The sequence below is a fragment of the Branchiostoma belcheri genome, unplaced genomic scaffold (assembly GCF_001625305.1).
Source record: "Branchiostoma belcheri isolate BF01 breed outbred unplaced genomic scaffold, Haploidv18h27 scaffold20, whole genome shotgun sequence".
Classification (NCBI taxonomy): Eukaryota; Metazoa; Chordata; class Leptocardii; order Amphioxiformes; family Branchiostomatidae; genus Branchiostoma; species Branchiostoma belcheri.
Window position 1 is genome coordinate 2,425,372 of NW_017803491.1, and position 24,413 is coordinate 2,449,784.

The 24,413-nt window shown below is 43.8% G+C and overlaps 1 protein-coding gene across 1 annotated transcript in view; it reads left to right on the forward strand.

Moving 5' to 3' along the window:
* Positions 1-371: 371 nt before the first annotated feature.
* LOC109469086 (fibrocystin-L-like) overlaps positions 372-24,413 on the forward strand; it is a 41,164-nt gene continuing 17,122 nt past the window's right edge. The window contains 43 exon segments of the mRNA XM_019767470.1: positions 372-450; positions 3,495-3,578; positions 4,086-4,233; positions 4,575-4,668; positions 4,913-4,970; positions 5,147-5,240; positions 5,711-5,764; positions 6,125-6,201; positions 6,500-6,542; positions 6,660-6,739; positions 7,061-7,171; positions 7,430-7,519; positions 8,064-8,214; positions 8,509-8,629; positions 8,937-9,028; positions 9,467-9,626; positions 10,008-10,119; positions 10,452-10,595; positions 10,893-11,041; positions 11,133-11,336; positions 11,701-11,831; positions 12,102-12,325; positions 12,436-12,590; positions 13,057-13,192; positions 13,608-13,657; positions 14,197-14,422; positions 14,649-14,924; positions 15,302-15,426; positions 15,980-16,115; positions 16,384-16,579; positions 16,978-17,219; positions 17,644-17,832; positions 18,406-18,582; positions 18,871-20,236; positions 20,465-20,622; positions 20,814-20,960; positions 21,258-21,435; positions 21,560-21,716; positions 21,861-22,017; positions 22,121-22,200; positions 22,628-22,757; positions 23,032-23,183; positions 23,651-23,873. Coding sequence (XP_019623029.1) covers positions 372-450; positions 3,495-3,578; positions 4,086-4,233; positions 4,575-4,668; positions 4,913-4,970; positions 5,147-5,240; positions 5,711-5,764; positions 6,125-6,201; positions 6,500-6,542; positions 6,660-6,739; positions 7,061-7,171; positions 7,430-7,519; positions 8,064-8,214; positions 8,509-8,629; positions 8,937-9,028; positions 9,467-9,626; positions 10,008-10,119; positions 10,452-10,595; positions 10,893-11,041; positions 11,133-11,336; positions 11,701-11,831; positions 12,102-12,325; positions 12,436-12,590; positions 13,057-13,192; positions 13,608-13,657; positions 14,197-14,422; positions 14,649-14,924; positions 15,302-15,426; positions 15,980-16,115; positions 16,384-16,579; positions 16,978-17,219; positions 17,644-17,832; positions 18,406-18,582; positions 18,871-20,236; positions 20,465-20,622; positions 20,814-20,960; positions 21,258-21,435; positions 21,560-21,716; positions 21,861-22,017; positions 22,121-22,200; positions 22,628-22,757; positions 23,032-23,183; positions 23,651-23,873 — 7,156 coding nt within the window.

The following is a 24,413-nucleotide window of genomic DNA, read 5'->3' on the forward strand; positions in this document are numbered from 1 at the left end:
GCTGGACCATAAACACAAGCCTTGTCCCCTCGCTGTACCAATAGTTTGTCCGAGTTTTATATAAGCCAATGACAAAGCCTGATGATTGATGGAGTAAAAGAGCATCTCAGCAAAGTGAAAGGTTTACGTCAATCAAGGCTAGGAGGTTTCAACCCCCCTTGCGTCAACATACCTGTTCCTTAGGTTACGCCTCAAGAAAGACGCGTGTATGTCTTGGTAGCTCTGGTTTCAGGCTGGTTATTTAGTCATTATACGTCGAAACAAAGGGCTAACTCGAGATTTTCTGGGAGGTACTCATGCCACGCGACTAGAACGCCAGACAAGCCGAGTGTCCGCAGACGACAGAGGCGATCGCGAGGGTTCCCGGGGACATGGCTGTGTCACGCCGGTACGCTGCCGCCGCCTGGTCGGTCTGGATTCTTCTGCTTCTGCAAGGCGCACGGAGTCAAAGTGAGGAAAACATTGTTTATCTTGCTAGGTTACATCTTAAAAGCAGAAAAAACTTAACATGCAAAAGATAAGCGGTTGCTCTTTGCCGGCCAAGGCTGTATGACAAAAATAGTTTTATCTTTTGAGTATAAAAAAAAAAGAATGTTGAAGCAACTTCATCAGTTATCAAAAAGTTACAATACATTTCTCTGTTTGAAGGACATGACTTGGAGCCATACGCATATTATGTGAGCTGTCAGATTGTGACCACCACATTTTAGATTGGCAATGTGTTGCGATAGATCTTGTGCAAGTTCCCTTCATAGAGAGGACTAAGTTAAGCGTCATTTCCATTACCATAGTAGCATGCCAGTCGAGAGAGCAACAAAACCCGGGAATTTGAAATGTTGAACGTTTGGGCCACCCGCGAAACTTTTCATGGCTTCACTGGAGTGTTACGGCGCCACGCATTCGTTCAAGGTCATACAATATTTCCCAGCCAACTACGGACAGGAATTCAAGAATCTTTGGGTCATTTCGGTGTGCACATTTGAATATGCACAACTATCCCAAGAATCTCCTTAGTTTGCGATCGTAGGCCGATAGCATGCACGGCGTGAGTTTGCGACAAAACAGAGAGCCTTTGCAACACCTTTTAAGATTTTGTAAAATACTAGTATACAACACACACAAACAACATAAAAACTTTTTGTTTAAATGTATGCAACTTTCTCATGGAGCGTAGGCATAAGTCACAAATGTACGGATTGGTTTGAATAGGGGAACACTAGTACTGAAGAGGCTGACCAGAGCGACGCAGCTTAAGTGGTACTGGGTTGTTTAAAGGTCAGGGTAAGAGCCTGTATGAGACTGGGGAAACACTACACCATGACGTTGTTTACGGTACAAACATATAAACATGTGTAGCAAGGAATGGACAGTAAAGTAATGTTGACAGTTGTGCAGAGCCGTGTAACTTTACACAAAGGGGCGTTCTGGTTAGTGGAAACTCACGTGTGCGGCATCTTATACGTTGTCATGTCGGTATATCTTATACGGTATTTCCACACTGAAATTTGCCTGATCAATGTGTATACGAGGATAATATAACTGTTAAATTAGTATTGAAATTCAGGAGCATTGATTGACACATATTCAGTCAATTCAAGACTGTTTTGAGCTATATAGAGGAAACGTGTTTGTTCCTCGTACCTCCTGTATGCTGACATCTTACCCAAAATTCTATAATAGGTTGACGACTTCAATATTTGCGAACAGGCATCAGTAGTACATGTCTAAGCCAGATTCCACTGGTTTAAGTGGCGATAGAATGATCTTACACCAAACCATTTGTTTGAAAGCCAACAGGTCACCAATAGGTACTATATTCCCTCAGCAACGCTTATGTAATTTCCTAATCATGAAACCCTATTCACCTGACACAACCTGTTAGCCGTATGTAACTCCTCTATCCGTACTCCCCATGGGGTCATTGCACTTATCCATCAAGGGTTGGCAGAAACGGATCCACGTAATGTATACTTATAACCCAGTACTAAGCCCCGTGTGTCGCGTGTACGGTCATAGTGGGTGATCATGAAAAGAAACAAACGCTTCAAAGACATGCCGAAGAGTTTGTACAAAAACACGACAAAAGTATGCCATGGGTAGCTTCTTAACAATATTGTTTGGACAATTGTTCTGAAGTTTTCTTCGACAATGTAAAGTTTTCGTACACAATCATGTGAAAAGACTGGTATCTTAAACTTCATCTTTTAAAGCTTGTTTACAGATATCACAAGGACGTAATTACAAGTCGAAGCATGTTGCTCGTAAGTAAAGAACCTTAAAAGAAAACTTGGGTTTTGTCAACTTTTTTGTCAACCCTTATCTTTTTTTGTTTTTGTCAAATATTTGCGGACAAACACCCTCTCCTGTGATAGTTCATGAACTATGTGTTTGTTTGGACCCGTCACCATGGTTACAGAGTCAGTACAAACGTGTGGTATTCGCCATCTTTGTTGTGCCATCCTCTATTTGTGTGTTTCATGGAAGACATCCTTATGCCGAGGTCACAATTGTCAATTCCCACACGGGGCCCGGCCCTGCCAGGCAGCTTAGGCCATGTTGATTTAATTATATGGATGACATCCACGCGCGCATTAATTTAAAAAAAAAAACAAAAGTTTTTAACCATACTGTAAATCGTACAAAACAGTTGCAAAATGAGCAACTATATAATTTAACAATGCTTGATCTTAATTACCAAATCTTGATTACCAAAGCAAAGGAAGGGCGTGGCCTGCAGTCATGGTAGCGCAAACCTTTGTTGACATTGATGGTGGTTTCATAAACAATCTCGTGACTCCTGGCTAAAAATAAAACCCAGTGAATAGATTTGCTGACCTCCGAAGTTTGTATTTCTAAACGTTTTCATGGTGATCTTACCTCCTAGGCTGTGTCCGTAAGTTTCATATTACACTATTCTAACCTTGGGTACCTCTTGCAGTACGTAAACTAAAATATTAGGGTATTTTTCGCCTTCCACTTTTCAAAAATCGAGATGTCAAGCTCAACGAGCTAAGACAATAAGGAGTACAAGTAGAAGGAAAAAGCTATTTCCTAACTTTCAAGAATACACACAGTACCGGAGAAGGTACCCATTTCCCCTCCAAAGATCTGCTTAGAGATTACGTCATCCCATGAATCCCATCGCTGCCACCAGTGTTAAACTGTCAAATGTGAAGTCAATATCTTTCTCTGTTGCCACTGCCGATATAATGTTTTCTAGTGACTGCCATATATACTGTGAGGATGGTTATAGAAATGACTAATAAATAACTGGTAACATAATGACCCTTCCTGCATTTGTCTTCTTAATACTTGTACCGCCGCTGCCACCAGTAGTAGTGTAATAACAACTCACTGATATGTGCACATCGTTGTTTCCCCCTAATATAGACGTTGGTCGTTTTAATGCTTCATTATCTTTACAACGAAAACACCAATCTTCTGCTGTATTCATGATAACATTATAATACCAATTTGTTGATTCACTCGTTTAGCGACTCCTGCGCGATCAGTGGCTTCTATCAACCCCAACCACGGAAGCTTGGCAGGGGAGACTCAAGTCTGGCTCGTCGGGGAAGGTAAGGACACACACACAAATTGACTCTTTACATTTTCTATTTCTTTTCGTTCGTCCCAGTAAAATCGAAAGCAATACAACCCAGAAATCGGAGACTTCAGACTTATGCAATCCTCGGCCTCCTGAATTCCCCCATGTCGACCTCTAATTTCTCCTGAGACCATTGAGCTCCAATTGTCCCTCTGTATGTCAATCTTCCTCACCCACGTGCTGCCTACCTACGCATACGCTGCTTGGACAAGCAGATGCACAACCTCCACAGCTCAGACACCCAAAACAATACTTCCGTACCCAGCATTATAATGTACAATGAGTCTAAATGCATTGAGTACACTGAGCTTGGATGGATCTGAATTTTATGTCAAGTCAACATCAAACAAGCAAATAAGGAAAGCTATCAACCAATGCTCGTACATTTAATGAGTGAGCTCAACATACATATAACTTGCAAGAATCAATTAGCAAATGTATCAATAGACTTGTCAATAACTATGTATATTTTCATCAGGATTCTCTGCTAACCAGTTTGACTGGGGCGAAGGGAACAAGGATGCCGGAAACAGGGTGAAACTGGTTCACGAGTCGGGCAGGTTCTCTCTGGACGGTGCCGTTGAACCCGACATGTCCAACCAGCAACAGATCGTCTTCAGGACTCCGTAAGCGTACATCCACACTCATTACATACATACTAGTAACAGTCTCCGACAGATGTTTAGAGATTGCATGATGATAACATGGTCTTTTCTAATAATTTGCTACAGTTAACTAGCTATATGCAACTTTAGATACACTTGTATGCAAGTATTTTGGGAACGACGCAGCAGCAATCAGAAACTAAACATGTTGAAACTACAACCTGGCACTACTGTAGAACCAGGATAGCTTATGTGAATGAAAGTGTTTCAAACGAGGTTTAGTTGTCCACGTGCCACTATGAGTACTAGTACTTTGTCTTGTTGCCCCGGAAGTAAACCATGTGTGCATGACCTTACTTCAGCCCTGTGGAGGAGAATGGGTGGTACAACATCCGGGTGACTGTGGACGGCGAGGAGATACCCGCAAATAGGCACTGCCATGCGTGTCGTTTTCAGGTAAGGCCGCAGTTTTCGCCCTATAGGGATTTCTATGGTGAAGGAGCCCAAAATACCTTCCTTCCTTCCTTCCTTCCTTCCTTCCTCCTCCCTTCCTTCCTTCCTTTTCCCGTTGTCCATCTGTCCATGTGATTTATTCATCAATTGTCACGGGTCTATGGTTGGACAATGTTGGTACAATAGACTGCACTGTGAATAAGCCAGAGAGCAACCCTGCATCAAGTTTTACGTTTTTTCTTCTCAGTACCGGGGAGATGTGACACCAATGATTAATAGTATAGTGCCGTCGTCTGCACCTCCAGGTAACGCGTGCCCCTTCATTTTTATGCATATTTTGGAATAATGATTTTCTACTTTCGTTTGATACTGTGATGGTAATAAATACAAATGTTATCACATAAAGTACATCAGATAAACATACAAAGCACGAGGACGAACGTTAGAATGACACAATGTACTAAATCATCTTTCTTTTCAGGAAGTTTCATAACCGTGAAGGGTAAAATCTTTACCACCTTATACGGCAGCAACGCGCCCAACGGTACCAATGGGAGAAAGTGTGCCTTTAAAAGGTGGGGCATTTTCGATTTTCAGCATCTCATTTTGCCCCACCCCTTCTGTCCAATTGGCCTTACCATCGTTAGTGGCATTTGACGCACATAGATCCTCTTGCAGGCCCGATTCTGGATAGTATATACTAATATAGTCATATCCAAAATCATGTCTGCAAATCTCTGTTCTTGGATACGCCGAGACAATCCAGAACCGTGTCTGATCCCAACCCTAACCCCAACCCTAACCCCAACCCTAACACCAACCCCAACCCTAACCCCAACCCCAACCCTAACCCTCTCCCATTCAAACATTGAACAAGACACGAAGTGATTGTATATTTTGATATTTAGAAATACAGACGAAAAGTAGTGTATGCCACTGGAAACGTCTGACAGTTTCCAAAATCTACCCAGCTGCTTTAGAAACTGTTTTCTTGTGGGTCTCATTTCCTGGATGTCCAATCTTCAATGAATAATTAATCGTGCAGGGTCTTCGTTGGCGGTCAGAAGTGTGAGCTGCGAGATTTCGAAAACGATGAAATGTAAGTATGACATGTTTGCACTCACGTGACCATGACGTAACTACTCGTCGCCATGTTGGATGGTTCAGCCCGCTCGTTGCTGCATAGATTTGAGTCATTATTTATGTAACAATAGTAATTAAAGAATGATATTACATGTCATGCAAATGTACTGATCTGTTTCTAGCAGGTTTATGTAATATACAGTTAATATATGTTTGCCTTCCTTTGATGATATTTACTGTTAGTGTTTAAATTTTAAATACATGCATGCAAGGAATGGATCCAGATCTTTAGTGATTAATCAGTTTGTCTCTTTTATGTTTTTGGGCTGTTCTACCAAATATAAGAAAATTGAATTGCTCTGTGTTTTGCACAAAGGTATGGCATCCAGCTGGAGAACGATGGGACTTCGGATAACGGCTGGTTTGTATGCAAACTGGAGGGCTCCTACGTAGGTAAGTTGGACATCTCCATTATGCACTAAAAGATAAAACAAATAAACAAACACATTTATGGAAATAACGTATGGTGTGTTTTACATGATGATTTTGATACTGTTGTTGAAATTCCACTGTTTTAACACATGGTAGTAAAGGGTGTCGAGCAAGTAGCCAAAGCACAAGGTAGCACTTTTTTTTATCAGCATAATTTAATTAATTGCTAAGAATTGCTGCAGGCATCATTTAAGTTCAGATTTGACACTTTGTGATATACGGTAAGAAAATCACACAATCATGTTCTTCCATTCAATAGGCAACATGAACGTCAGTTTCATTATTGATCGAGCCTTTGGAAGGTAAGCTCTATAGCACACATTGAATGATTTATATGATTTATTATGTATTATCTGTAAGATTTGAATATCTTCACTGCGATCTATCGATACGAGATGTCTTCGCTTTTCGGTCGGTAGGTCGATGACTGCCAATAACGTCAAGAAGCCGACTTCGGTTCCGACGGACAAGAACTTGGGCATGTTCCAAACATACGCCGGTACGTCATACCTATGTTGGGAAAACGTCTGAATCATCTGTTTAACACTGACTTGAGGAACGGAAAACCTAGCAAATTTTAAATTAGTTGCATAGACGTACAACATACTACAGGGTAGATGTCAGAAAATAAGGATTGTTTTCGACCTAGGTACCTGGTATTCTCCTTTCATGTCGTTTTGAGGGCAATACTCACAATTAGAACTTGATGTATATGTTGTAAAATGTCATTTAGGGCCATAAAAATTTAGGCAACTTTAAAATTGCGATTGTCATGTATCAACATTTCTTGACTCATTTTCTTTATCATCCCTCCCCACAGAGGTGCTGGGAGTCAGCCCGGCCACAGGCAGCCTTGCCGGCGGTACCCGGCTCACCATCACCGGCAGGTACTTTGACGACACCGACGCTCCGCCTGAAGTCTACGTTGGAGGTGAGGATCTATGATTAATGACTAACCATGCAGGGTTTTGGCCATTTCTTACGAATCTTTGCTATCACGTATCTGTGGTATTTGACTGGAATATAATTTGTAAAAACATCAGTCACATCTATATTAGATGCATGCAGTTGTATGAAATGAATCATAAGTCATTAATTCACAACATTTCTACAACCGTCTACAATGGCTTTAATTTCCTCTTGTGGATTTGAATAGCATATCAGCATATCCGATGTTATTTCCCAACAGGAACACCTTGTGCTGTGCAGAGTATGACAGACAACACGATCGAGTGTATCACACAGGCTGCTCCTGACCTGTCCTCACTCTCATGGCCTGGTAAGTCTGTAACAATGTTTCAAACAAACAAACAAACAAACAAACAAACAAACAAACAAACAACAAACAAACAACTTTGCTACCTGAGTACTAAAGAAATATCTTAGACATCCCGGATGTTACTATAAGGAGGAGTCGTATCCCCTTCTTTGATAATGTGCTAGTGCCGATCCCACCGCTGCCACCAAGTGTAGAGTGCCGAGATATGGGACCTAAGAGTAACGGTCTTCACACAATTACAACGAGTTCACTCTCGATCTCCAGACTGGCCCCAGCCACAGTGTAAGAGGTAATTATTAAGCCTAATAAAATACAGATATTTTAGTCTCGTTTTCTATCCCCATCAAATGAACAGGTCGCTGAGAACATGGGTCTTATAATTAGTTGTTCTGAAGCTGTTTTATTCTAAGTACAATGTACATCAAACACAGAGTTTTTCTGTCGCAAAACACATTGTCATTGAATATATTTTCACGGTCTTTTTTCAGGTTTCCACAGCAAAACAGCAAGTTATCCTGAGTAAAAAGGTCTTTGTGCGTTTCAGGGAACCGCGGAATTGAGTTCGCTCTGTGGAACAACAGCCATAGCGCACCGGGCACCATGGATGATATATTGGAGTATGACTCATCCATGAGCGACTACTGGCCGGTGCCGATCAACGAGTTTGCATACTACAAGCTTCCCCAAATGAATTAGTAAGTTTCTCGCGAGATCTCCCTAGCGTTCGCGAGATTTCACCAAATGTCCAGAGGTGTCATGCGATCTCGCTAGATCTCGCGAGAGGTCATGATTGTTAGAATGCGAATAATGGAACTCGTAGGGGTTTTTGTGTGTACACGTGTTCGCCAATTTCGCATAATCTCTGTGACAACATTAAATGTTTCATTTCTTTATGTGCATCGCTCGCTCAGTAACATTGTAAGACTAAGGTTGTGTATACGTTTCATCACTATGCTGTGTTGATGAGTTTTTCTTTTAAATGTTTTCAGTTTTGATGCCAGAGCGAGGGCCTTTTTTGTACCGCCGATGGACAACTTATACCAATTCTACATCCGCGGGGACGACATCGCCAAACTGTGGATGAGTCCGGACGCAAATAAGGATAGAAAAGTCAGTCACTTACAATACAATACAATACAATACAATAAAAAAAACAATGGCAAAATCGTATGACAAAACAGCAATGTGTGATATTTTTATATGGCAGATAAAGTATATTTCATGATTCAACATAGTTTTACTTATTTATAAAACCATGTTTTTTTCTCTGCCGACGAATATCTGGCGGCATGTTTTTGTTGTTCTATTTGAGACACACAAATGTATGACATCACAAACATGCGAGATAAGCGAAAGTTAAAGATATAAATTGTTTCGCTGGTACATGTTGTGACCCTTTACTGTTTCCACCCCATAGACCGTAGTGGCGTCCTTCTTTAGCTACTCCCCTGAGTGGGCTAAGGGTGCGAGCCAGAAGACTGAGAAGATGTGGCTGGAGAAAGGGAAAAGGTAAGGAAATTTCTATCTTGTACACTCTCTTCCGATAGTCATGCATATGTCGTATAAAATGTAGCTGTCTTGTAAGCTGTTGCTTCTGTCAAGCCCTGCCGTGCCATAACATGTCCCCAAGGTATCACCATATCAAATTTCAGGTCATTCGGATTTAATACCAGGGCTCAAGATTCCAAAATGCACATTTTTTGCCTGAAAATGGCAAAAAAAGTCTGCATCCAAAGAAAACAAAACGCCTGGGGCATTTGGCTATTCTACCTTCATGCCAAATTTCATGTCATTTGGCACAAAAATGAAGAAATTGAATCCATTTTGGCATTTAACGAAATAAAAGGAGGAGGAGAAGAAACACGAGGGAAAACAATAAATTTCATCCATATCGTGGCATGGACTGAAATACGACAGTCACTATAAATGGACACTTTTGTATTCCAGCTACTATATGGAGTTGGCGTTCGTCGAGAATACAGGAACGGGGTTTTTTGAAGTGGCCGTCCGAATGTTCAACACATCGTACACGTCACAGCAGACTGACAGTGCGTGGATGACGCAGGAACAACTGGAGCTGTCCGTGACAGTTCGCCCAGAAATACAGGTATTAAGAAACGAAATAAATCGTAACTTCTCTCTGCAAACTTGAGGGTGAACTGCCACGCTGCTCAAGTTACCATTGTTTCAGTTGTTATGTTCTACATTGCCATACAAAATTCAAACCAGCACAATCAATCTATAGATAAATTGGTGGATACATTGAAATATAGAATTCCTTTGGGCAAACAAAGAGGATCAAGGAGAGACCATTAAAGACTTCGAGTTAGATCCACCAGTTTGCGATTCTATAACAATCTTAGACGTGAATCGGTCGGGAAACTTGCTCACGTGTCAGGTTGCCCCCAAAGCAGTTGCAATGTCGGCGGAGATGTGTTGAAAATTGCGCATACCAAATAACTCCCTTTCTTCTACCTTTGCCTCAAAGCGAGTGACCCTGAGTAACTGGACAACAGATACAGCGGTGAAGCAGGTTCAGACCATCAGCTTCGTCGGTACATTCTTCCAGTACAAACTCCGGTTAGACGGCGCTTCAACAGGTAATGTTAACATAGTCATCATAAGCGAATTTGTGGTTCCAACTGCGGATGCACAGTTTGATACATTTTGGTTAATATGTCAAACTTTCAACACAGATCAAGTTTTCAATGACCACTGTCGCCTTCATCAGGATAATCAATGACCAATCATTTCAAAAAGTAATCTCGCGGGAGTTAAGGACACATGACCATATTCACACGAGACTTCACAGATACATGGCGTCAGCAATTGATACAAAATGCCAGGGAGTTTAGATGAAAAATACAATGTAGATGTACAATAAAGGTCTTCATTCTATAGCGTATAGTGTTACCTCTACAATCTTCCACAGGTGTGCTGACTAGTACAAGTAACCCGAACGACGTGAAAACTGCCCTGAACAGTCTAGTGTCAGTCCAGCCCGATACAGTCAAGATCACCCAGTCTAACACAGCTGACGGCTCCGAGCTGGCTGTAGAGTTCCAGTCTACTAGAGGTGAGCGGGTTCAGGGTTTGTACGTCGATATTGGTGCTCTATGAATGGAGTTTGTATGAATGGAAGGGCAATGGTCTTTCCTCTACGCCAATAATCTTAGAAATACACGACTAGTTAAAGTGGAGGGCCTTTGAGGCATGTATAAACCAAACACGTCTTATACATGATGTCAAGCATTGACCTTGAATTTTACATTTGACAGCAGTTCCTACATGAACAGGCTTATTCCAAGGCTTCAATGGTAGCTTCGTTTCATCTGATCCCTGAGTTCTATAATCTGTTCCTCTTGCCCTCCAGGATTTTTCCCCGCGATCGAAGTGGACATATCGGGCGGTAACGCTACCGTCGCCGTCACCACGGAGGGCAGACCGTCGCTGGACACCTTCACACTCGAGGTGGACGGCGTGCCTTCCGATCCTATCGCTCACGATGCAAGTGCAGCCGATGTAAGTTTCAAAACAGTTTTTTCACAGAATATAAGCATTTTCTTCTTACACAAGAATGTATATTCTTAACATAATTTTTTTTTCTTTTCAGGTAAAAACTGCCCTTCTTTCCATGTTTGGTACCCGCTGCCCCAGTGAAATCACGAATCCAAACAGCGCGATCACAGCCTACTACCAGGACTATGAGCGGGAGATCAGAGGAGACTCGTTCTGTGGGCTGGGGGCAGGGAACAATGTCTTCCTGTACCGTCCGCAATGGGGAGACGGACCGATCCGAATGGATATGTATCGAAAGGTAAGTCTTAATCTTTAGCTCCCTCCATTACTTTAAAATGAATGAATGAATGGTTTATTTGATTATTTCGATCGAGTCAAAAGCACATCGCCGCCACACTTTATTTACATGTTTAAAAGACTGGTTTAAAAACTGTTGGCATTAGGCTCTTTACCGGATTAGTGCTAATCTTGTATCTCGGGGGGTTATGAGTTTCAAAATTTTTCGGAAAGAATAATACAAGACCCCCTGCTCTGATCATTTTTTGGGGGCTCAATGTGGGACTTGCGCTGCGAAAGTTGCCCTTCTGTACCTGAAAAAACGCTGTGAAAAAATCCTGGTGAGAACCGTGCCTGTGTTGATTGACACCTGTATTTTATTGCAGGCGTGCTTTGCGTACAAGGGGTCATCAGGTCTGAGTGACAACATCAGGATAACGTTCTCCTACACAGACAGCAGTGGAGAGGAGCGGCAGGGACAAGGAGACTACTCCGTCGGAATAACGGGTGACTCGACGTACGTACATGTATTATCATTTTTTATTTATTCATTGCTCAATAGATTCTTTCTTGACTGAACAAAAAGTACAGGGACTTTTTCATGGTCTTCTACAAGTAAAGATCTAACATAGCTAAATACATGTATGGATAACGTCATCCTATGTACAGAATATATCAGCGGTCAGTGCCTCAGACTCCAAAAAGATGTCTTTCAAAATGGAGTTTTGACTAATTTTGAGGCAAGTTTTGATCGAAGAGTCACTGCAAGTTTTTTTTTTGTCGGTAGGTGGCATTACACCTGTATAGACCTCTACGATCTGGTGACCAGTGACCCGTCCAAGCAGGGCTTCAGAAATTTCAAGACGAAAGAGTTCCGCTTGATAACGTTGGTGAATCCGACTGAACTCCTTGTGGACTCGGTCTTCATTGGGAGAGTCAATACGGTGGACAACCCAGAAGGTAGGCACGATTATGACATCTTTTGTGCCTGATGAGTTGTATGAATCCTAGGTCTATACATGTATTTGATTCCATATTGAGCATATTCAACGTTGACTATCGTGCATGTAGGAGGCGTCAGTCTGATTTGAGACACTAATTATCTGTTTTTCTGACATCAGATATTACAGCAAACAGGGCTCCAGGAGCCAAGCCTGACGGAATCAACATCAAGAACGTGGTGGTTGAGAAAGGGGAAGACTCAAGCTACGACATCACGTTTGAAGCCCTGGAGAGTGCGTACGGTTTCCCGCTTCTGGCGGTCAGATCTGCACAGGTCAGACTAGCTACTCTCATCTTTAATAACACCTACACATCTGCGTTGTTGAAAATCACTCTCACTCAGAAGCAAGGTTAAACTGTAATTTACAAAACAAAAACTGGACTTACCCAATCGTAGAATGCTTTGCAAAAATATTTGATGCTGTATGCTGATTCTTACTTTGCCCAATCTGATAGGGTGTCAAGAGGCTCAACGTAAATGCCACACTGCTGACGTTGTTGAGTTTGAGTGCTCCGACGATTCAAGAAACTTTCAGTCTCTCCGTCTTTCAGTCTCTTCTTGCATACAAGGCATTTGACGTTTTGGCCATGGCAGCATCTGCAAATGACCTGCTAGCAGGCGACCCTCTTCTTGTACATGTTATCTAGTGGGTATTGTTTTCGCCAAGATGCCAAATGTCATTTCATGCATCTGCAGGATCATATTTCTTGAGTCAGTCCGACTGAATTTTCCCCCGCAGGTCTCGTCAGCTACCGACAACAGCACAGAGTACAGGTATCCTTCTGGCTCAATGTTGAAGGTTGAGCGGGTCAGTGTGGCTTCACAACCCATCGGAGGAACGTTTGACGTCACTTATGAGGGGAACGTAGTTCAGAGTGAGTTGTTTTAACTTATAAAAACTTAAAAATTCGTTAGACCACCTTCAACAATGGCCGCTATGTTGTTACACATTTCTCATATAATCAAAAGGTGCACCCTATAGTTATATACCGCTATAGTTACAGTGTAGTCACATTTTTCGCAGGTCGTCGCACGATGTTGGTGCCTTTAAATCGTTAAGCAGACTGCGGCAGGACCTACTGTAGACAAGTGTATAAGACAGCCTTTATCGTAACAAGCTGAATTTTGAAGGAGGACTAACCCAAGAACGCTCTCGCTTAGTTTGAGATCGTAAGATGATAGTATGATGTATTTGACTGTGAAAAACTCAACGCGAACGACCCTATGACGTAGATCATGTTTCCTCGCTTTAAATGCAGAATAACGTAAAACGGGGCGTTTATTTTCCAGACATTCCATACGACGTGTCGGCGGTAGATTTCAAGAACCTCCTGGAACAAGTAGGCGGGACGGGAGACCTGAGGGTCGGCAGGAGGGACTTGTCTACCGGATACGTATGGACCATGGACTGGACCTCCATCGGCGGAGACCGGCCCCTAATACAGGTCTGTGTGGAGTAACAGATATCTAGGAGACGTACAAAATATGTGACGTCGTTGATATATGTCCTATAGGTTAAGGCCATTGCGAACGTTCGTCACATTTATTATTATTCTCCAGGTTCCCGGCAATTTTGTCGTTTTTACGTCCGGAATTAAATGTTTCAGTTGGGTTGTTTGTGGATCTGCTGTGTGACAGAATAGGTTGACAGCACTTGGGTTGACAACATTGACAGAACAGGCACAGAAAGTGAAACCCTTAGTCTGAGCAGAATTTATCTTAAGTGACACATAGAAATTAGTGGTCGACATGGGGAATTCGAAATTCAGGAAGCAAGAAAATTGCAAACTATCTGGGAGTCTGATGATGAAATCTTCAATTTCTTGTTATGGTTGCTATTGAGAACTAATTTCTGTCATCACAATATCCGACCACACAGGCAGACATAGCTGACGTGACTGGTGAAGACCCTGTGGCCACCGTGAGGAAGACCAGAGAGGGCGGACTCTTTATGACCATCAGAGACGAGTTCCTCAGGACGGTACACGACAAGCCGCAGGTGCAGGTGACCATCAACCACGTCCCGTCAGCCTGTGCGGGAAACTGCACGTTCGAGTGGAGCGCCGACAGCACGCCTAGTGTCAACGGTGTCACCCCGTCAGAAGGTACCATGCCTGGCGCAAATCTACGTTTTAGGATACGCTGAGACTTATCAAGAAATATATAGCCTGATTCTAAGAACACGAAATACAAATATCACATCATATTACACCAGAGAAAAACAAACTAAACCTATACATGTATAACATAATTTCATTTTGTATTTCATTCCGTATTATCAATGGTTATATAGAAATCAATGTAGAAATCATTCCTACTCTTTTCGCCAAGGCTCTTACTACGCAGGAACTTCAATCACTATATCCGGGAGTGGATTCCTACCTAGCACCGACAACAACACAGTGACGATCGGGGGCGTGGCCTGCGAGATCACCGCGGCAACGGAAGACGAGATCTCGTGTGACGTGCAGGAGAACTCGGGCGGGAGTCACGTGGTTACCGTGGAGGTTGACGGGAAGGGTTTGGCCAGCCACCCTGCTGATGGGGAACTTGTGTTCACTTACACCGCTGACATTTCGGGTATCAGTCCGACGGCAGGAAGTCTAGGTGGTGAGTTAGTGTTTTATTACCTTTGTATATACCAAACATCATTTGCCCTATTACTTCCGGGATTGAAGTATTGTTTTGGGTGGCACTGCTTTGATGGGAGTTTTTATGTATCTCCTCCTGAGCAGCGAGGATTTGAAGTGAGCGGGTGGAGATTGGGTTTAGTCGCACATTGATTGGAAGGGTTGGTATGCCCTGGGTATGGGGTCGCCAGGAATGTGTACTGTGTTGTCATGGTATAAAACATAAACCATGGTGTAATACAGGAGTACGTTACGTCATAAAATCGCATGATAATCTATTCTATGGTCATACAATACAGTTCCAATATGTTCAGAGATACCAAAGGTCTGATATCTCCTATTCCTTGTTTGTAGGAGGAACGGTGTTAACCATCAGCGGTCACGGGTTTGGACACGCCTATGTTCCTTATGTTGGGGACCAGGAGTGTGCGGTGACTAACATCACTTACACCGACATCACCTGCACAGCACCCTCTTCTGTAAGTAATTCATCCCCACGTTATCTATTTATCTTTTTTTTGCTCTGTTTCTTCCTCTTCTTAAAAACAAATAAGGTCAATGACCTGAACCAGACGTCTGTCACCATGGTAACAAGTGTTGGGTTACATCATGTTGCAATTTTATAGCAGGAAGGATTTAAACTCCTGTCTGACCACATATATGAATGTGTTTGAGTAAGAATTAACAGAGCAAACCATATGCGAAGGTAAGCGTTATGCATTTGCTTTGCAAATGTTACGTTTCTAGTTCATAATTTAAGACCCTTCTCTAATTCTGTTGGTTGGTTTAGTCACACGGGCAGTATATCCTATCCATCCTGTTTTATCATGGTATGAGATGACCAATGTTATCATATGCATTGTTTTACATTGGTGCATCCTACGTGTATAACAACACATTGATTGGACGAAATGGAATGGTATAAATGCAAGAAGAGCAAGACGAAGCGAACGTTAATGCGTGAGTGGCTATGTGATAATTGCGTATAGCATGGTAACGGGTTACCGCATGCATTTTTACCATGACCTACAGTCCACAGCCGGGGCAGTGCAGGTTACAGTCAGCCAGGGTGACAACCAGACCCTGGCCAGTCCGACAGATTACACGTACGACGCCTCTCTGACTCCCACCATCACCTCACTCAGCTCCACCACCGGCACTGTGGACGGTACACAATGCACCTGTTGTCATTTTTACTCACAACGTTTCGATAGAATATTCAATCTCACTAGATAGCTGCACAGTATAAACGACACACCGTAGTAACGACAAGCTAGTAGTTTGATGTTAGTAATACATCCCATGTATAGTTGATAAGTTGCAATTGAGGAGGAGGGTACATGGTTCAACTATGTAACACTGAGTATATCAGTAGACATGCATTATCCAATGAAAATTCTGAGGTTAAATCGTCCGTTCCTATTTTCTTACTGTAGGAGGCGATGTCGTCGTGATCTCAGGATCCAATTTCGGGGCCGCAGCTTCTTGTGATGACGCGGTGAAAATAGGAGACGCCGCGGCAGAGATTCTGTCCTACAGCGACACGGAGGTCACCATCAGCCTGCCCGCGCAAGGTCCCGGATTGTATCCCGTCAGGCTGTGCGTGGGCGGAAGCGGGTTTGCTGATGTCGAGTAAGTACTAGAAGTACTTTGTCCAATATCAATGTGCTGCAAGAAAACAATGCAAAAATTATGTGTACATTCGTAATTTTTCTAGAATGGATCATATATTATATAAAAGAACACTTTGCTGGCATTTCCTAGCATGTTATTTCCGAAAAATAACTGACTAGCAATAACAATATCTTTTAGCCATTTTTGAACTGTTGATTTTACACAGGGTATATTTGTTATAAAAGTTAAATATATGATACTGACACAAAACATTCATACATCATATGATGTTATAATGTATCGCCAAACTCTTTGTTATTTGGCTGTCTTGATATGTCTACTAAAGTAAAAACGAAATCTGTAGAAGTTAAAACTGGTTTGTACACTTTCATGAAGTCTAACCTTTTATTCTTTAGGACGCACAGTATACCGGATATCCGGTATTCACTCAAGGTCACCAACGTCGTCCCAAGGTCAGGGTCCTTACTTGGAGGCACCCGCGTCATCATCGCTGGGGAGGGCTTCAGTACCGACAACACGACCGTGACGTTTGGTGACGTCAGCTGTGACGTCACGTCTGCCACCTCCACACAAATCGAGTGTATCACCGCTACGTCAGCAAAAGTACACGAAGTCGACAACATGGGTACACATTCAAGTGAGTGATGTTATCAATCAATGTTTTTAACCTTGGCCTTCTTCAGCAATAAACCCATTTCCAGTTCCCGCGGCCATTTTAAAAAAGTGCTCCCGCGAGAGTACAGTCTATCGCGATTTCGCGTGATCTGCACGAAAGCAAAGTGAAAATATATACAAAGTAATACTTCCTGGCATTTGCAGCCCCTTTCAATATATTCGTAGAGAACGAGAGGCGTGTTTAATGAAAACATAGGAACATAACATTGGTTTTATTGTTTTTTTTCAGTGAGCTCTTTCTGCGAAATCAGGACGTTGCAAATATGCGTTTCATAGTATTGTACTACAGAATCGTTTCGACCGCAAGTTCAAACACAAAATCTCGATATAAAACCATCGCAAATGTAAATGCGTTTGAAGCAATTTCATCTATCGTATTCCAACAGCTTACGGTCGAGGGTACGCCTGGAGCCACACGCCGTTGGACGTACGTCCTGGCGATACAGTACGCTGGCGATGGAACACGCCCAGTACCGCTGTAGGGGTGGGTTACCTGGTGCAGCAGACAGCGAGCGCCAGCAGCACAGATTACGGCGGGCAAGGATTCAGGAGTGGGACTGTGAAAACACCTTCGGGTTAGCTAATATTTTCCATCTTTCATTCTTTGGATTGATACAATATACCACTAGAAGGTCTCGGACCGGAGTTTCCTTCCGTGTTCGTTGCAATTTGACACGTCGACGTCATTTCTGTGATAAAAACGGGTCGAAATTTATTTAGGGGTAACTAAGGGCTATCAAAGTACATTTTAAAGTAAGGGGTCCTTTTTTCGTTTTCAGCTCTGTTAATTCTTACTCAAACACATTGATCTATTTGGTCAGACAGCAGAAGTCTAAATCCCTCCTGTAATAAATTGGCAACATGATGTAACCCAACACTAGTTACCATGGTGACAGACGTCTGGTTCAGGTCATTGACCTCATTTCTTTGGAACAGAAGAAACAGAGCAAAACCAATATGTTTCCCTTCGGTAAACATAAAAAGCTCCATATTTCGTGTCAACGCTTGTTTGCATTATATTCTAAACATATAACTACCACATATGTACTCTGTTCAACAGTCGGTATTTATTTGAAATTATGCTAAAATATTCATATTTACTGTTTGTGCAGCAGCTGATTTACGACTTTTTCCCTGACTGTTTCCAGGTGAGTTCGAGCACGTCTTCACCGGAGAAGGCCTGTACTTCTACTCCAGTGGACCTGTGGACCGGAATGGAAATGTGAAGATGAAGGGAGTCGTGAACGTGGTGCCATATTCTGGCAGTGTACAACAGTTAAGCCTGGCTGTCAATGGCTACGAGGCGGAATACGACGTCAACTCAGGTTGGTCAATACCTGAAACCATATATTACTTACAGGAATCTGAGATTTCAGGCATCTGGTAAGTGCTTTGGGTAGCTATAGTGAAATTGGGTATTTTTTCGACAATTAAATTCCTACATTCACTAGACCAGAGATCTAGATGGAATTAGTAAAAAGGAACGAAATAGAGATGAGTACGAGGAGAAAGTAAAGAAATCAAACTGAAGTGTTGATGCCTATTCTTGATTTAGAGTTCAATCAAAACAACTAGGTTTATATCGGAATCCCTTATATGTCTTGATACCTCAGGTGTTGCCGATCCTGTAGACAGTACTGCGTGTGCAGGTGAGACAAGTCAGATATCAGAGTGCACATCTTCAGCCCCACAGGCTCCCTCAGGGGATGACAAGTTCCACTTCACCTTTGACCCTTGCCGCACCCCTCGGATCACCTCCATCAGCCCCTTATCTGGCACCATGCGTGACGTCATCACGGTCAATGCGTCAGGACTCGGCTCAGACAGCTGTATGAACAAGGTGACGGTGGGAGGGTACCCGTGTTCGTGTCAGCTGGTCACAGCCGACTCCTTGTCCTGTACTATCGACCACCAGGTCGACATGCCTGTCGCTACTTACAATAACATGGGGCTGACAGTCGACAACAGAGGAGACGGTCTCAACTCGCCCCTGACCGTGGAGGAGAGAAGCTTCGTCCTCCTGCCAAACGTCGACTCCATCTCGCCTGATGTGGGCTCCATGGTGGGCGGCACCCTCGTCACCATCACAGGGTACGGCTTCACCTCCCCCGGGATAGACGCCTCGGACATCGACATCAGGATCGGCGCCTTGAAATGCCAGATCGTCGAACTCACGTACAACCAGATCGTCTGCGAAACTCCGCCCATCAGGCAGAACAAACGGGAAGCAAGCAGTGATATCGAGAGGGGCATCGCCATCGTCATGTCAACAAGCGGTGGACCAGTAGATATCGGATGTTCCTCCGGCGACTGTGCTTTCACCTACTCGGAGTCTGCCACGCCTACGGTTACAGACGTCCAGCCTAGAGAAGTATCAGGAGCCGTCACACAGCTGGCCATCAATGGCTCCCTCTTCGGAGCTGATCCCGCAGAGGTTGCCGTTTCTGTAGACGAGGATGACGTTCAATGTAGCATCACCACCATCGCTGACGATTATATCGAGTGTGACCTTGGCCCTGTGCGGGTTGGAGTGAAGTCCTTCTCGGTACACGTACACGGTAAAGGGACAGCGGATTCCGACGTGACGTCAGTGGAAAGTTTGGCCACTATCGATGACGTAACACCGTCGGAGGGCAGCGTCAACGGCGGGAACACGGTAACCATAACAGGGAACGGATTCGTACCCGGCAACACGGCTGTTCTGATTGGCGGAGAGTCATGTGACATCCGTGACATCACACGTCTGCAGATCGACTGTGTAGCACCTGCCGGAGTTGCAGGACAGGTGCCGCTGCTTGTGACATCCGACGGTGTTCAGTACCCTGAGCAACAGTACAGCTACTCGGCGGATCACACCGCCCAGGCTCTCTCTGTGTCACCTTCCGCGGGGAAAACCGGAGACTCCGTCACCATCACCGGGAACGGCTTCGGTGACGTGGCTGATGACGTCACGGTGACTATCAACGGCACGGATTGCAGGTTTGTGCAAATCTGGATGTTAGAGAAGACCAAGTCAGAAACGTTATAATCTTCCATGCCGTACCGATGTCTGCTTGGAGATTCGACGAGCTCTCCTTTTTCATGTGGACATGCCATGCATTTAGACAAAATCCATGTACAATTCCTAGAATTCTTGCGAACTGCACACATACTGTACCGTTAGGACGTCCCTGAGACGTCACCAAAAACATTTTTGCTCTATTTCAGCATAACGACCCTGTCCAGTACGCAGCTTGAGTGCACGGTTGGCGCTCACTCCGCGGGTACTTACAGCGTCGAGGTCTTCATAGCTGGTAAAGGATGGGCTACGTCATCTCTGGAGTTCGAGTATCAGTTGACAGTGGACTCCATGTCTCCTACGGAAGGTACGTCATCAAATGTACTGTACTGTAACATAAAAACTTGTGTTATATATTGAAATCTAAACGGCAGCACATTGGAATCCTGGCGGTCGAGCGCAATGAAAATCCAAACAGGGATATATACGGGACCGTCTTCGTAATTAATCGGACAACTCAAATGGACCAGTAATGATTATCAACTTTGTTTCAAACAGGAAGCTTTGGAGGCGGTCAGGTGTTGACCATAGTCGGGACAGGGTTTGACGCTGAGCTGACCGTCGTCACCGTTTGTGGCCAGACCTGCGAACCGACGGCAGCGCCCCAGCCTAGCCAGCTTACCTGTAACGTACCCGCAAATGAAGGTAAGGGCATCGTTCTTTCACCTCCCGATATACCCCGTGGTCACATCGTAGAGGGAATGGAAGGAACGAAAGACAAATTTCCTGTTCACAGTGGTCACAACATTGTCAAACAACGTAAACCCAATCTACGTGTATTCATGTCTATAAGCTTGTATGGCCTAACTTACATGACTTTTACACCATCTGTCTAACCCCAGAACCCAAGCAAACAACCACCCTAAAGCTACCCAAAACAATACTTCCGCCCCGGAAGTAATAAGTTAGCATGATTGTAGATGTGAGATTTATTTTGTGCAGGTCTGTCCTCTGGAACTCTGGTCTGCGACGTGACGGTGTCTGTCGGAGCGGAAAGTGTCCAACAGAACGCCGCCTACACCTACAGGAGCAGCTTAACTCCGGTCATCACCGAGGTGTCCCCCAGGCGCGGGGGAACTGCCGGCGGAACAACGGTCACCATCACGGGAACCGGCTTCGGGTATGTACGTCAGCAGAAAACAGCAAAAAAATATACAACGATCTAAATGTAAACACATCTAGCCATAGAACTCTCATAGCTTGCAAAGCGCCACATGTAATAACCAGATACTTTCTTACCAAAGGGCAACGGATGCAGACAATAGCGTGACCATTGCCGGGAGTGAATGCATCATCCAAACGGCGTCGACTACACAGATCGTGTGCGTGACGGAAGCTCATCAAGGGTCGGCAAAAACCAAAGTCAGGGTTGCTGTTGGCGATCATGGAATCGCAACGCAGGTAAAACAACGATATTCTTTTAGCAGAAGCACAGCTTTTTTAATAACCTTTGTGTGAAGCACCGTCGAAATGTGGTAAAACCATATAATGATTGCATTGACGAATGATCACTGTCTCTGATTGTCACACTTTTCTCTGACCCAGGATGCCGCAGATTACTGGTACATCGACCGCTGGTCCTCCGTGTTTACCTGGGGAGGCGGACCTCTCCCAGAGGCGGGGGATTTTGTCATTGTCCCGGCGGGACAGACCCTGCTGCTGGACACGGACACACCAGTCCTGAAGGTGTTGCTGATAGAAGGTGAACTGTCTATTGTATCATACAAAATCATTAATTTATATGTCAACGTTTTAAGTCTCCAAGCTTAAGTAAAATATATTAACACTTCCGTCCATGTACGCAGGCGGTGAGCTGATATTTGATGAGCAGGACCTGGAGCTTCAGGCAGAGTATGCCCTCATCACAAACGGAGGACTTCTACAGGTGAGCTAGAGATTGAATCACTTTAGCTGAGGGAAAATTTTACTCAGAAATATATAGATAATGTTTTCATGACATTTTCGTGTATCAACAAACAAGGAAACAATGGAACTAAACGTTCGTTAAACCGTAATTCAACTCAAAGGAATTTGACTGTGTCTATTGCTCTTCATCAAGAATTTTAACCTTATTCCTGACGCGCACTGATCTTTGGGGTGCGTGACGCCAGTAGTGGGTCAAAGGTCTCTTAAAGTCGATACCTCCCGCCGTCCCGGTTTAACGTGATATGATGGTTCCTGGTGTAAATAGCCTCATAGGAAACAAAAACAAATAGAGTGACATACTTATAACTCATCGGTGCTATGCGCCTCGATAGATGGTAATTGTGAGTGTAGTGGAGAGGATTGATAAAGTCTTGTCTTGTCCCTAGGTTGGTACAGAAGAGGAGCCATTCCAACATAAGGCCATCATCACAATGCACGGTCACGTCAGGTCACCTGAACTGCCGCTGTACGGAGCCAAGACACTGGGTGTGAGGGAAGGCACGCTGGACCTACATGGTATGGAGTATATAGATATTTCATAGCAGAAAATTGTTGGCATTGTGTTTTGATAGTTTCCTGATCTAGCATATTATTAAGGTTAACGTGGAAGACGTTTGGAAAAGTGAAGGGAAAAGTTAACACCATGACGAAGATCTGTAAAGCTAATAACCATTTGCTACCGTGTCCTATTGAACATAAATGTGTCTTTGTATGGTGCACTTTCATGCTTAACATAGGTTACGCTTGTATCATAAGACTGTACCTAATCTAAATTTTGGTATGTTCACAGGGAGACCCACGCCTATCACCTGGACATTCCTGGCGGAGACCGTGTCTCCCAGTGACACCTCCTTGACCCTGACTCAGCCCGTCAACTGGGAAGTGGGCGACCAGATTGTCCTCGCCACCACCGGACACAGGCACACACAGAGACAAAACGAGGTATGACAGCAGCATATTGTTCACAGAGCTACTAGTATGTGCTAAAATGTGATTTGTTTTTACCAGAGAAATTCAATGTCTTCTTTTTTTATAAGAAGCGGACACCTTTCTCAAGTTGAAGATTCCGAAGCCATCCATGGGAATGGTTCGGTGGTTAGATCTTGCCCTCGAGCTCTTACAGAGAGGAGGAAAGAGCAACTTCCGTAGCTGTACTGGCTATCGAGTGTGTACTGCATATCAAAGATTTTACTTTCTTCACTTAGGTCTACTGCCCATCCTTGGGCACAGGCCACGGACTAGGTCCCTCCATCTGGTGCAGTCCCCGGCCCTCTCTACCAGCTGCATGTGTGCAGATGCCTTCACATCAGCTTCGAGGTCCCTCCTCCATGTATTCATCGCCACTCTTTCCTTTTCCCCGGGGGTTAAAAAGATTTTACACACGGTGTTTGATTGTTACCCTGTCGTAGGTACGGACTATCGCTTCAGTGTCAGATGACGGCAGGACACTGACGATCACCGAGGGGCTGCAGTACCGGCACATCTCGGCAGTCACGACGTTTGCTGACGCAGGCGTGACCCTGGAGACCCGCTGCGAGGTCGGGCTGCTCACCCATAACGTCGTCGTCCGCGGATCGAACAACGCGGAGTGGAACGACGACATTGCTGCCTGTCCTGCCGGGTTTAATACTGGTAAAGCAAACAAACAAAGCTACCATCTATCCATTCAATCTTTAATAACTCCTTTTCTGCATTTTTTGGCATTTATTGCTACTCAAAACACAAATTTGTTCCCTATGTGTCTGTTGTCTATCTTAAGGTTTATAGCGGCAACAGCGATGTGGGTTTCTTGATACATCCTTTTTCTGTACTCGTCCATTTGTCTATGTCTAGATAACGTCAAAAAGTTACCCAAAAAAATAGTTAAGAAAACTCTTGTCTTTCCTGTATAGTTTCATCCCTTTTCTTGATTTTGGCATACCCAATTAAAACGGAAACAGCTACTTTACTTCATCGATATCATTCAGGATGACAGGGATGCTACAGGGTACTAGTACGTACCAGGTAGATATCTGTATCGGTTTAGCCGGTATAACCGCCCTTCGGCGTAACACACCAGCTTCATATAGTTCAATATTGGTTGATACAAGGAAAGTAGTGTTGCAGAATGATGTATTTCTTTGGCACCCAGACCAAAGAAATACATGTTTGTACATAACTGCATGTTGTACC